Consider the following 14,032-nt stretch of genomic DNA (forward strand, 5'->3'; position numbering starts at 1 on the left):
GTAGGTTAATTTGCTTCTGTAAAATATCCCTGGCGTATAGGAATGAACAGGTGATTGCTGGTTGGCATGGACTCGGTGGGCTAGAGGGCCTGTTTCAATGCTGAATCTCTAAACTCACAAGTTTACCTCACATTGTTGAGCACTGACCTTGATCTTCCTCTTCATCACCCTTTTCGGTTTCCATAGCATCTTCATTATCCTCATCTTGGTCATAGTTGTAATTCGGATCATATGTGATGTACTTTAGGCACAATCCAATCATGGCAGGAATGTGAACTGACATTTCCTTTGGACACCTGAAAAGTGCAAACAAAATATTATGCTAGCGGTTTGAAACTGCAGCAGTTATGAAGTTAGTTGTTTAACCATGCATCATTATATCAAATGTTTGCCAATATTTGGGTGCCATGTTGTCTGACAAAGCACAATACATTCCAAATCAGAATTTAAGCTGAAACGTTAGATGAGAAATGGGATAGTTGGCTTTGATGCAGCCTTACTGAGGCAAGATAAGTAGAACAACGATTTGATGACCACACTAAGCTGGCTTTCGTTCATATTTCACTTGGGCAGCTTGCACCCCAGCGGTATGAACATTGACTTCTCTAACTTCAAGTAACCCTTGCTTTCCCCCTCTCCATCCCTCCCCTTCCCAGTTCTCTGGCCAGTTGTACCGTCTCCGACTACATTTTATCTTTGCTTTGTTACCTTCTCCCAGCTAACAAAGATATATTCTACATTTTTCTTTGAACCTCATTCCCTTTGTCCTGTTTTCACACCTTACACTTCCTTATCTATGTACCTCTCTCCCCTGACATCAGTCTGAAGAAGAACCTCGACCCAAAACGTCACCCATTCCTTCTCTCCAGAGATGCTGCCTGTCCCGCTGAGTTACTGCAGCATTTTATGTCTATCATCAGTTCTCATGGTTTCTTCCAAGAGTTGTTCAACAAATATTCGTCAGTTGGCTATGGATGAACAGTGATCAGGGAGAGGTCTCCTTGCTACAGTTTTACTTGCTGCCATGAGACACCACTGGAGTCAATATAAAGAATTCTCAGGTCTCTCATTGTTCCACCATCCTCAATGGATTTGCACTGCCAGTAGAATACAACGCACCCGAGACTAAGTAACAGTGAGTAAACGAGTTAGAATGGCAACGGCACTGTCACACCACACACAATAAAGCTCATATTGTTAAAGAATGCTATTTTTACTCCTCCTTCTTTGTAACCAATGCTTCCTTCCTCACCCCATCTCACCTTCAGCCTCTTCCATACTACGTTACACTGACTTCTGTACAATTCATGCATAATCCAACCAGTCATCATATTGTAAGAAGACAATCCTTCGCATGAGATCCAAAGAATGGATGAAAAAAGGATGAAAATATGAAATCAAGCTAGAAAGCAAAAAAATTGGACATAGTTTTTGAGACGGAGCATGGAAACAGGCCCTATGTTCCACCGAGAGCACGTCGACCATCGTTCACCCATTAACACCCGTTCTAGGTTATCCTACATTCCTACAAACCATCACGTCTTTGGGATGTGGGAGGAAACCCATGCAGTCAAAGAGAATGTACAAACTCCACACAGACAGCATTCAAGGTCAAGATTGAAACCGGGTCTCTGGCGCTGTTTGGCTGAATCTCCACCAGCTGCATCACTGTGGTTTCAGGTTTTCAAGTACAGAGCAGGATTGATCTAGAAACATGCCTCCAGACTGGGCTGGTGCACTATCATGGTAAAGGAGTGTGCTAACAAGCGCAGAGTAACGCACCTTCTCACAAATGACTCGAACGCCTGGAAGCAGTACTCCCGTAGCTCATCATCGTCCACATTGCAGTACTTTACAACCAGCGGAATAATATTCTCCAAATGCTCTCCTAAAAAACAGATACACACAGGAGATAGTCAATAAGGGGAGGGGGGGGGCCTTGGGGGGGGGGGGGGGGGGTTGCTAAATGTATAAATAAGCTCAAATTGATATTTGAAAAAGTTTATTAGCTCTTTAAGGCTCTTTCTTTAACACGTCATCAATCACACGCTGAATGCTGTCCCTAATCTTCAGAACTGAGCAAATCTGGGATTTCCACTTTGACTGTTGGGAAACATCAATGCTACATAGGGTGTAATATTAATGGTAATACTTCATGGTAATTACACAAGGTATTTCACAAAGATAGTGAAAATCTGGAAACTTCACCCCAAAATTCAGTATATTCAGGACAATTGAAAGAGATTGACGACTCTTTTTGGGCAAGTCTACAGGGGTAATGGAACCATAGTACACTGAAGGAGTAAAGATACATCAGTGGGAGATCTATCTGAATGCAGGATGCTCATTGGGATTAACAACTCACTACCGTTCTTATGCACATTTGGGTTTGATTTAAAGCTTGTTTTATGCTATCCTAACAAGCCCTCTCGGGTCAGTTACAGGACGTTGCAGAGCACAATCCTACTCCACCAAGTTGTTAATCATAAGGCCATGGATTAACAATTCAGGATTTTTCACTATCTCTGCACAAGGTGCTATCACCTCCTCAATATGAACTTTGATAAAGATTTTATATTTTTATCCACCGAAAACGGTGTCTGAGACGGGCTGGGAAGATCATCAAAGACCCCTCACACCCCAACCATGGACTGTTTGCCCTCCTCCCATCAGGGAGGCGGTACAGGAGCCTCAGGTCACGTACCAGCAGGATGAGGAAAAGCTTCTATAACAACACAATCACACTGCTGAACTCGGAGTCCCGACGATAGATTTCTCTGGTCCCTCCGTCCCCCTTTGTTTAATCATTCTGTATTTCCTGATTATTCTGTATCTTCTCTCTTTCTATTTTTTTCTTGTTTTTTCTCTTTATGTACAACTACTACGGACTGACGCAAAACTGCATTTCGTTGTACTGATACTTGTATTTGTGCGATGACATTAAAGTTGAATTGAATTGAAAAAAAAAAAATATTGAGCAAAATGGAATTCGCTATTCTGATTGCACCCATAAACGAGTGAAGAAAAAAGTCAGTATTGCTAAAACAGCTGAGAGCCTTGCAGGCACTCACCAACTCTGTGCCCAGCCTGTCGACTGATGGCACCAATGCACTGGATGTAGGTTCTGGTCATGGAGGTAGATTCATTTTTTGATAGTTCCACCATTAGGTGATCCATTAGTTCAGAGAAGAGACAACTGCTGCAACTCATCACCAGGTGCCCCAGAGAGATGATGGCTCTCTTCCGAACAGCTAGCCTTGGACTTGACAGCTGGGGTAGCAGACAACTCAGAATGGAAGAATGAAATGTGATCAGAGTCCCACCTAATCTGTAAAGAAAGACAAGAGGAGATATTATGTTCTCCTTGAGTTATACATAGACCTGAGTGAGATGAAATCTCCCTTTAGTTCTGCTTTGACTATGACTAATCTTAATTCCAAAACTCAATTTGGCATCTCACATTTGACATATTCAGTTGGATGGCCATTTATGGCGAACAAAATCTATCTGGATTTCAAACAAGAAGTTAGAAAGATCTACACTAAAATCGGTTCAGCTTACTAATGAATTGTAATGTTAATTATTACAGTAATACCATATCAAGTACAGCGATAGTGTGCTTAAGTACAGCAAGTCCTGTACGTACAGTAAAACATTGTCCAGGGCCCGCAGGAATGATCAGATACAGAATTGTCAGACTTTTAATGTAAGGGGGGGTGGTTTGGGGAGGTTGAATAAAAGGAAGGTAAAAATTCCATTCTGTTTACTCCAGGTATACTCAGCAATAACACTTGTCTCATGATGAATAAATGTAATTTTTGCAGAATCATGCATGAAGGTAGACATATAGTTCCTGATCCTCCTGCCGGTGGAAAAACCTTTCTTCATCAAAAACCTTCATGGGCAAGCAACAGCAATCAAAACTTTTTTTCTTTACCTTATTCCTCCATCAAAAAGAATAGCAAAGCACAACCAAACTGACATACTCATTCAAAAGGAAAATGTTGTTATTTTAATATACACAGGACCAGTGGGACCCGTTGGGTCCGTCACACGGGAGGCCTGGTCCCCCAACACAATGTTCCTCCTTGGTTCTTGGTTTCTTGGTCCTCCAAAATATTCCAAATGGAATTTAAACTGGAGGTGGTGAAGGGAGGGCTTAAGCCAGAAAGGGTTATTGGGAGAAAGAGCTACTTTAAATTTAGTTGCATCTGGTTGGGTAACTATAGTTGGGTGGAGATTATTCTATGCTTTAATTGTGCAGGGGAAGAACGAATTGCTGTATACATCTGTCTTTGTAGCTGGGATCACAAATTGGATCGAATGCCCTCGTCTGCTCCTAATTGGTTTGGGTTTGGTGTAGGTCTTGTAGTCTATGTCGAGCTGACCATTTAACATTTTGTAAAAACAGGTCAAACGGTGAGCTTCACGTCTGTCTTGGAGAGGGTTCCACCCCAGAGAATTCAGAAGTTTGGTGACACTCGCTTCTCTCTCATAGGTGTTAGTAACAAATCGAGCTGCCTGTCTTTGGACACGTTCGATGGAAGAAATGTTTTTATTTGTGTATGGGTCCCATGCTGCAACTGCGTAGTCCAAATGAGGTCTAACGACCCACTCACCCATGGCCCCCAACTGCGCTGACGTGGCAATAACGTGTAAAAAATAAGATCAATGTGAATGCATCTCACTCTCCCTCTTCAGTCCCCTATTCCCCTCCTCCATTATCCTCCCTCTCCCCACCCTTCACCAACCCTCCTCTTCTTCCTCCCCTCATCTTCTTCCTCCCCTCATCCCCTTCCTCCCCTCTTTCCCCTCCCCATCTCCCTTACCTCGTTATCCCTCTTCCTATCCCAATCCTCCTCTTTTTCCCTTCATCCCCAGCACTCCCTCCGCCTCCACCCTCCTTCCCCTACGCTCAGTCACTTCCTTCCTCCCTCCATAACCCATCTCTCTCCCTGATTCCTGTCATTCCAAGAATTGAGCATCGGGTGTCTCCCGCAATGGCCGCCTCGCCAACCTCCACCCTCCTTCCCTGTTGTTTTATAGTACGTTAAATGTCAGTCATTCTGTAGCCTTCCTCCCTCCATAACCCTAATCTCGTTCGTTACGGAGATGCGATTTGTTCCCTGATTCCTGACATTCCCTAAATTGTGAGCATCGGACTGCTGGGGCCCGCAATGGCTCGCCTCGGGCTGTGGACAACATTGTGGAGCTAGCGATCACTTTCCCAGGGATTCGGAAGTTCCACCGCTGCCTGTTTTATAGTCGTGGAGTTCACAATGTTAGGGGCCATTTTGCAGCAGCTTCGATGTAGCGAATGGTTTTTATGTCCGCGGAGGGTGGGTCCGGTAGGCGGCAGGAGGGGGGGTTTCAGGGGCCTCTGAAACTGTCCGCGTTTTATTATTTTTTTTCTGTGTTTTTTATGTAATCTCGTTCGTTGTGTGGGGGGGGGGGGGGTGGGGAAACTTTTGATGACCCGACCTTTTCTGTTCTCCGTATTGTATCTCCGTCCGCACTGCGGCCTAACATTGTGGAGCTGGCGGACTCTGCTGGGGACCGGCTTCAGGAGCTCCAACCGCGGGAACCTGTGGACTTAACATTGTGGAGCTAGCGATCACTTTGCCAGGGATCGACCTGGAGGGAACCGCTTTTCAGGGCTCCTGCAACGGCGACCGAGTTGCGGGGGTCGAAGAGCTCCCTGGGGCCTAACATTGGAATGGCCGCGGGACGTCGCGGCCGGGGTCTTTCACCAGACCCGGTGGTGCGACCTCCACCACCCGGCGTGGTTAATGGCCGCGGGACAATCCCATCGCCAGCCGGGGGCTTTGGAGCTCCAAGCCGCAGGAGCTTTTTTTGGCCTTCCATCACAGCTATGTGATGGATGTTTATGTAAAATGTAATTTGTGTTGGTCTGGGGTTTATTTGTGTGTAATGTATGGCTGCAGAAACGGCATTTCATTTGGACCTCCAGGGGTCCAAATGACAAATAAATAACTATTGACTATTGAATAAAGAGGGAAGAACATTAGACTTTATTGCCTTCCATCACAGTGAGGAATCCGCTGTGGTGGATGTTTATGTTAACTTTTATGTAGTTGTGTGTCTTGTTGCTTTTTTTTTAAATTTGGCTGTAACCCTTGATACTCCTAACACTATTTATATAGACCATGCTCTACCACACCACACACAAGGTTTACAAAAGAGGAAAAAAGACAGGCATAATTGGTTTTGGAAGATATCGCTGTACAGGATGTGCTTGAAGATTCAATTATATAATCCATTTGGGTAGCGTTAAGTAGCAGTAAAGTACAGAAGGCATTCTGTTGCTGAATAATTAGTGGGAGAAAGTAGTAAACACAAAAGTACATTAGATATGTAAATGAATTGTACAACAATGATACTGGGGGCTTCAATGACCACAAATCATGTGTGGGTAAGATTAACGGGCAAAGGAGGGTGATTTCTGGTGTTCAGGAGGAGCTCCCCAATAACCATGTTTTCATTACAAGAAAGTGGGTATTACTGGATCAGGCTCTGGGAGAATATGAACAAAATGTTAATGTGAAAAAAATGGGGAATGGATATGACGACAGCAATATTAGTAAAATATTTGGGATCTTGAGAATGATTAACAGAAGCACAAACTACAAAAGAAAGGAGGTTACATTGACACTTTATGACACTGACAGAGGATTATCCCAATTCTGCACACCATTTTAGGAAGTGATGAGAGATTTCAGCTGTAATACAAGATTGCAATGCAATACAATATTCCCCGAGGAGAAAACTCATTAAAATTTGTGGGCACAAAACCATGCATGCTTAGATAAACTAAAACAGGAGCAGCTTCTCCTACTAGCAAATGGTACAAAGTGATGGGCTAAACTTACCGGGATGAGAGAAAACCTTTTCTCAAATAGTTATAATTTCCACTACAAAAACATTCCTTCTGTACATTCAAAATAGTAGGAAAAGGAAAATAATTTACTGGGCAGCAGGAAAGGTGGAGAATGGTTCGGACTGGATTGCCAAATAGCCTCCTTCTCTGCCATTACCATTCTATTTTTCTATCACACAATTTATTCCTTTGTCTGATGTGCAAACATCTTTACCTGCTCAACATATCAGAGAGGATATCCAAGGCTTCCAGCTGGACAGATACATCTTCTTGTTTGGCAATAGCACTTGTCAGACGTCCCGTGATCTTCTTGCACACGTTAGCAGATAGGGCTAAACCTAGAACAAAGTAAATGTTTATTGTCCGTGGGATGCTGCTTACCCCAAGTGGTTTATCAAGTGGTAAATCAGTATCTGCAGTTCCTTGTATCTCTACTTCCTGGCAAAGCAGCATCAAAGGGTCAAATGAAAAGTAAGTAAAGACAGTGGAGGACAGAGTTCCTACACTAGATGGTGATCCAAAAACATATGTCAAAAGGATATGGGCATTGTAGCATTCCCCTCTATACCTAGAGATACAGCATGGAAACAGGCCCTTCAGTCCACACTGATCACCCGTTGACACTGTTATCCCACTTTTTCATCCACCCTACTCACTCGGGGCAATTTACAGAGGCCAATTAATGTGCAAACCTGCACATCTTTGGGACGCGAGAGGAAATAGGAGCACCCGGAGGAAGCCCATGTGGTCATAGTGAGAATGTGTAAATTCATCCTGGGTCAGCATCTCTGGCACTGCGAGGCATCCCACAATCCCAAAAGTAGAACAGGTGAATTAAAAGGGTCTAAAATCAGGCCTAGGCTTATGATTGCACGAAAACATCAGAAAAGAGCACAAGGCAAGTGATTAAGCAAATGTTACTAGGTATAAAGGATTCACTTACCACTAGAAGCAGGAGGTAGCTCTGCAATGACAGTCTTCAGGCCAATGCTGGATATATCTCGTAGCTGTTCTTTGTCAGACAGCATATTGGTACATAATGTGTCCACAATAGTCTCCACCTGGTACTCTTTAACCTTGCTGACCAGGGGGCCCAGACTGTGGGGGAAAAAAACAAATGAAAAACCTGTGATCTTGGAATCTTAACATTGTTATCTTCTCTGCCTCTTCTTATCTTGTCTGATCGAAAGTGTGCTAAAGGCAGCATTTGTTATGCTTGACTGCATTGGGAGGAATATCGAGTAGAAAAGTAAGAACATGATTCAGCTGTTAATGTCGCTAGTGAGACCACCGAGTATTGTATGCAATTCTGGTCACCCAGTGATAGGAAGGATGTCACTAAGTGGAAAGGATGCAAAAAAGATTCACCAGAATGATACCTGGCTTGCGGGCTTGAATTGTTGGGAGAGATTGGTTTGGCAGGGATTTTATTATTATAGAATAGGAGGCTGAGAGGGACATTATGGAGGTGCACAGGCTCATGAGGGGCAGGGTGAACACTTGGTCTTTCTCGGATTCAAAAACTTACGGATGGATGGGGGATATTTAAGGATCTCAGGGGCTACTTTTTTGTTACCATGAGGGTAGTCCATTTCTGGAACAGCCGTACAATCACAAATGTTATGGCACACTAGTCCAACTGGGACCTGTTGGGTCCCTGTCACAAGAGGCCTTGTACCCCAACGCAATATTTCACCACAAACTCGTAGCCCCCATGGGAGGCGTGGTCACCCAACTCAAACAGTTCTCCAACGTAAGATTCCACCACTCCCCTGCCTCCCCCAGCACTGGATTAAAAAAAAATTCCAATTGCATTTCCCCTGCACTCCCAATTACAATACCAATTCCACCTCCCCCTCCTGTTCAAGCACGTGCTGCCAGGAGCTGGAGTAAGTAACATTGTTGCAAATGTCAGGTGGAGGACTGTGAGATCCCATTGTGTGATATAGCTCCTATTCAGGTGAAAACTTGGTGGAAGCACAGTGTTCCTGGATTGCAACTTTGTATGGCAGTTTGTTGCTGGGCCAGCAAGGATTTAGCCATGAAAATTTTTTTAAACTTGAATTTTTTAAACTTAAAAATCATGAATAACTTGTGAAATATAACATTAAATCTGAAGGAAACTTGACAGGAACGACCACGGGACAAAGGTAAGGTTGTGCAAAATTTTTAGCATTACCGTGTACTGTAGTTCCAGAATCACATGGAACAACAAACATAGATAGAAACAAGACGAGTTTTAGTAATATACTAGATCAAGTGGGACCCATTGGGCCCCGTCCCCCAATGCAATAATCCACCTCTCATCCGTTCCCCCAACGCAACCCATTTCGACAACTCATCCATAGCCCCCACAGGAGGTCTGGACCCCCAACGTAAGATTCCACCACTCACCCGTTGGGTCCGTCACACGGGAGGCCTGGTCCCCCAACGCAACCCGTGCCCCAAAGTAAGATTCCACCATTCACCCATAGCCCAACTGTGCAGGTTTTAAACTTTAGAAAAAATGCAATTGCACCAAGATTTAATGTGATGTAGATGCCACCGACAAAAAACAGCATCTGCAGTTCCCTTCTCCACAGGTGATTAATTGTCAGCTGTGGTTTAGAGTGAGTCTCTCTCTCAAACTCCGTGCAAACTGCTCGGCCACCCTGCAACCCGACTCTCCCTCCCTCCCTCTGCCCAATAGGTACATGACTATGTTCACTGCTTTTCGGAGGCAGCATGAAACGTAAAGTTGATGGTGGAGAGGTTGGTCTGTGTAATGGACTGGGCACATCCACAACTCTGCAATTTATTGTAGTCTTGGGCAGAGCTGTTGCCAAACCAAGCTGCATCCCAAGATGATGCTTCCTACTATGCTGGTGAGAGTCATTGGAGACATGCTGAACTTTCTTAGACTTCTTGAGAAAGTAGAGGTATTGGTGTGCTTTCTTCACCGTAACTTCAATGTGGTTTGTCCAGGACAAATTGTTGGTGATATTTACATCTAGGAGTCTTACACTCTTCATCTCCATTACAGCACCATTAATGCTGATTTGGGCATGTATACCACCTTGTTTCCTGAAGTCAATAACTTCATTGTCTTACTGACATTGATGAAGAGGTTGTTGTCTTGACACTATGTTACGAAGCTCTCCACCTTTGTTCAGTATTCTATCTTGTTATTGTTCGATGTTCAGCTCACTACAATGATGTCATCTGCAAACCTGTAAATGGATTTAGAGCAGATGTTGGCCCCTCAATCTTATATATATTGGGGCTGAGAATGATTCCTTGCACTATTGTTAAGAATTATCGTAGAGGATGTTTTGTTGCCTATCCTTGCTGATTCAGGAAGTTGAAGATTCAGTTGCAGAGGGGAGGTTCCTGCAAGTCCGGGAGTTAGAATGCAAGTTTTTCTGTTTCTATTATAAGTTATCAATAACAAAATTACTTAATCCTTAACTCGTACGACTACTCCTTCACCTTCTTAATTTATTTAATCTTGTGGATGTTAAGAATTCAATTCACCTTTCCGAAACCACATCACAGGAACTTCCCTTGAACTTCAATGTGTGCTTACAATTCATTCAAGTTATTCCTTATAGTCTGGACTTTTGTATAAGGAACATTTATTCCACACATTCTGAGCTGCATTTCTGCTCTGATCGATTATCCACAAGTTTCTTGTTTCTCTCCCCACTTGACATACTTGATGCCTAGTTTTCCTTTCAGTTGCAGTAGTAAAAGCACAATTGCTGACTATCAGCCTGTTCTCATTCGAGAAACTATTGAAACCAACTCCAATCTCACTAGGCCCCTCTCCCTTTATCATCTTGCCAACATATGAATGGATTTGTTAACTGGTGCTTACCATTTCACAGCCAAGTTTTGTACCTCTCCATTTTTATCCTCCAGCAGTTTAAGCAGCATCTTCACCACTTTCTTCTCACTGTCATCATCCAACTTGATAGAGTCTTTCTGTAATTCCACCATCAGGTCATTGGTGGCCATGAACCTGAAAAACAAAAATTAATGAAGATTTATTAAAAACACAAACCAAACAGTTGAAAACAGCAGCAGTGGGGGCGATTACTTGGATAGATCTTGACCGTCTAAAAGTAGAATGGCCTTGAGATACCATGAGATCCCACTATTACCATGACGAAAATATCACCTACATATTAAATTAATATAGACCAGTACAGCCAACTAAAGGCTTTATAATCTACAAATATCTAAGGCACAAATAGGTGTGAAATTCTTTTTTTTTTTATGAATCAGAGCATGCTGCCATTAAATGCTTTGATTTTCCTTTGAAAATTCTACAAAATAATCCTGCAAGATGATGCTGCATGCAAAGTGAATTCACAAAATATTCACACATGAACATTTTCTCAAAGTCGAAGAACTGACGACTATTAATACCTAATGGGCCTGTCCCACTTAGGCAATTTTTTTGGAGATTGCTGACGACCGTCATGGTCGTAGCAGGTCACTGAAAAAACAGCGACTGGACCCCTTTACGACAATGTCTACAATAACCTACCACCTTGACGTCAAGTTGCGGCAAGCTACCGACAAACGGCAACCCATAGGACGTCCACACTTACGACAGCCTACGTTCACCCGAAACAAGGTAAGACAAGCTACGGTCAGTTGCTGGTTGACGTAGATAGTCGCCAATTCACCGGTCAGCACCAGCAACAACCAACGTCATCCTGGCGACAACCAACGACAGGACCTATGTCAGGAGAAGTCAAGCTACGACAAGCCCACTGTCGCCGAAAAGTTTTGAACATTTCGGCGACCAGAAAAATGCTACGATTCTTTGGCGACTGAGGATATCATACAGGCGACACCCCGGTGACCGTGTGATGACAGCCTAGTGGTCTGTAGTCGCCTAAGTGGGGACAGGGGCATTAGATAAGACACAAAAAACTGGAGTAACTCAGCGAGTTATGCAGTATCTCTGGAAAAAAGGAACAGTGACATTTCAGATCAAGATTCTTCTACACTCTTCAGAAGAAGAATCATGACCCAGAAAGTCACCTAGTCCTTTTTTCCAGAGATGCTGTCTGACCCACAGTTTGTGTGTCTATCTAATGCCCCTGTCCCACAGGCGATTTAATAACAACAGTCCTCGGGGCTCAAGGGGGGGGGGGGAAGAAGAGGGGGGGGGGGGGGGTGGGGGGGAGAAGAAAGTGCAGGGGGGGGGGGGGGGGGCAGAGAAAGAGTGGGGAAGAAAGTGTCCGGGAAGGGGAAAGAAAGATAAAGAGCTGGGGGGGGGGGGGGGGGGGGGGGAAAGGAAAGGGGGGGGGGGGGGAGAGAAAGAGGGGAGGGGGAGAAAGAGAGGGGGAGGGGGGGAGGGGGGGGGGAGAAAGAGAGGGGGAGGGGGAGAAAGAGAGAGGGGGAGGGGGAGAAAGAGAGGGGGAGGGGGAAAGAGAGGGGAGAAAGAGGGGGAGGGGGAGGAGAAAGAGAGGGGGAGGGGGGGAGAAAGAGAGGGGGAGGGGGGAGAAAGAGAGAGGGGGGGGGGGGAGAAAGAGAGGGGGAGAGCCGAGGGGGGGGGGGGGGAAAGAGTGGGGGGGGGGGGGAAAGAGCCGAGGGGGGGGGGGGGGGAAGAGGCGGGAGGTTGGGGGTGGGCCGAAGGGGGGGGGGGGGGGGAGGGGGGGGGGGGGAAGAGCGAGGGGAAGGGGGAAGAGCTGGGGTGGGGAGGAGGGGTGGGAGAGAAGAAACCTTGGGGGAGAGGAGAAAATGGGCCGGGCAGTACTGGGGTGAGGCCGAGAAATGGGGGGGAAGCAGAAGCGCGTAGGTGGGGCAGAGGCCGGAGGTGTGGGTGGGGCAGAGGCCGGGAGTGTGGGGGATTCCAACTCTTCCCTCCATCCTCCATCCGTGAGCAGCCCCACGCTTAGCCCGAGGCCGAAGCCGCGCAGTGCAGGGGGCCGGAGGGAAGCGGCGCAGCCCGGCTCTTGTCCGAGGTCGGCGAGCCCGCACACGAGGCCAGGGAGCTCTCCCCGGGGCCGCGGCCTGACGCCGGGTCCCGCCTCACCTGAAGTCCTTGTCGCTGGAAGTCATCTTTTCCAGCAGGTTGGAGATGTGGTAGGAGACGTTGGTCATGGTGGCGGCTGTACGGGCCTGGGCTCGAGGCTGCTGGCACTCGACTGGCCGCCACTCGCTGCTCTTCCATGGGCAAAGATGGCGCGGTGCTCCGCCTGACGTCACCGGGATCCAGCGCCACCTGCTGGCCGCACAGCCATCGACAGTGGGATGCAGAAGATCTAGATACACTCAATTGTCCCATTTACCGAGGTACAGTGAAATCGTTTTACATACAGTTTAGTAGAAGTATTACTATACATAAGCACATCTTAGATACAGTACGAGTGTATAGAAATAGTACACAGGGACAGTATGTCATTGATTTCTCCAAGTTAGGGAACTAGTGATTTCTCTAACTTCAAGTAACCCTTGCGTCCCCTCTCTCCGACCCTCCCGCACTCTAGTTCTCCAACTAGTTTGACTGTCCTTCTGATTGATGTTACAGATTGTATGCCTCCGTGCCTTCCCCATAGCTAACAATAAACTACTCTGCATGTCCTTATCATGGTCTGCTTTGATCTTTCACACCTTACCTCTCCGTATCTCTACACTCCTTCGCCCCTCAGTGTCAGTCTGAAGAAGTCTCGACCCGAAACGTCACCCATTCCTTCTTTCCAGAGATGCTTAGTTACTCCAGCATTTTGTGTCTATCTTCAGTATACAAGTCGCCTGGTTTGGCGCCATTTTCAACTCTCCTGTTTGTTTTAAGTGCAGAGTTCTTAACCTGTCCGTGAAGGCCTTTGTCCCGGCGGCGTTGCAGGGTCGCTCCTGGCCAAGCGTTGCAGTTGGTGTCCTCTACTGCTGCTCCACCGCACCTTCACATAGAGGGCTCGGGGTGCAACGAGTTGTGTAGGAACTGAGGATGCAGTCGAGGGTTCAGTGATGGATGTGCACCAAGAGCAGAGTGGGAGGTCAAGAGTTCTATTTTGTCATATGTCCCAGATACAACAATAAAAAATCTTACTTGCAGTAGCACAACAGAATATGTAAACATAGTACTCTGTAATCAATACAATTACTGAGAAAAAGTTCAGTGTGTATGTATAGATACAC

The 14,032-nt window shown here is 45.7% G+C and overlaps 1 protein-coding gene across 1 annotated transcript in view; it reads right to left on the minus strand.

Annotated features, from left to right (window-relative positions):
• The window catches only part of LOC129704568 (cullin-associated NEDD8-dissociated protein 1-like), a 34,521-nt gene extending 21,432 nt beyond the window's left edge, over positions 1-13,089 (minus strand). The window contains exons 1-7 of the mRNA XM_055647776.1: positions 12,930-13,089; positions 10,755-10,898; positions 7,842-7,996; positions 7,113-7,236; positions 3,072-3,328; positions 1,783-1,888; positions 148-296 (exon numbers count right to left, since the gene is read on the minus strand). Coding sequence (XP_055503751.1) covers positions 148-296; positions 1,783-1,888; positions 3,072-3,328; positions 7,113-7,236; positions 7,842-7,996; positions 10,755-10,898; positions 12,930-12,997 — 1,003 coding nt within the window. The 5' untranslated portion in view covers positions 12,998-13,089. The remainder of the gene's footprint in view (positions 1-147; positions 297-1,782; positions 1,889-3,071; positions 3,329-7,112; positions 7,237-7,841; positions 7,997-10,754; positions 10,899-12,929) is intronic.
• Between the last annotated feature and the right edge of the window lie 943 nt (positions 13,090-14,032).

Source organism: Leucoraja erinacea, chromosome 16 (genome assembly GCF_028641065.1).
Source record: "Leucoraja erinacea ecotype New England chromosome 16, Leri_hhj_1, whole genome shotgun sequence".
In the NCBI taxonomy this organism is placed as follows: domain Eukaryota; kingdom Metazoa; phylum Chordata; class Chondrichthyes; order Rajiformes; family Rajidae; genus Leucoraja; species Leucoraja erinaceus.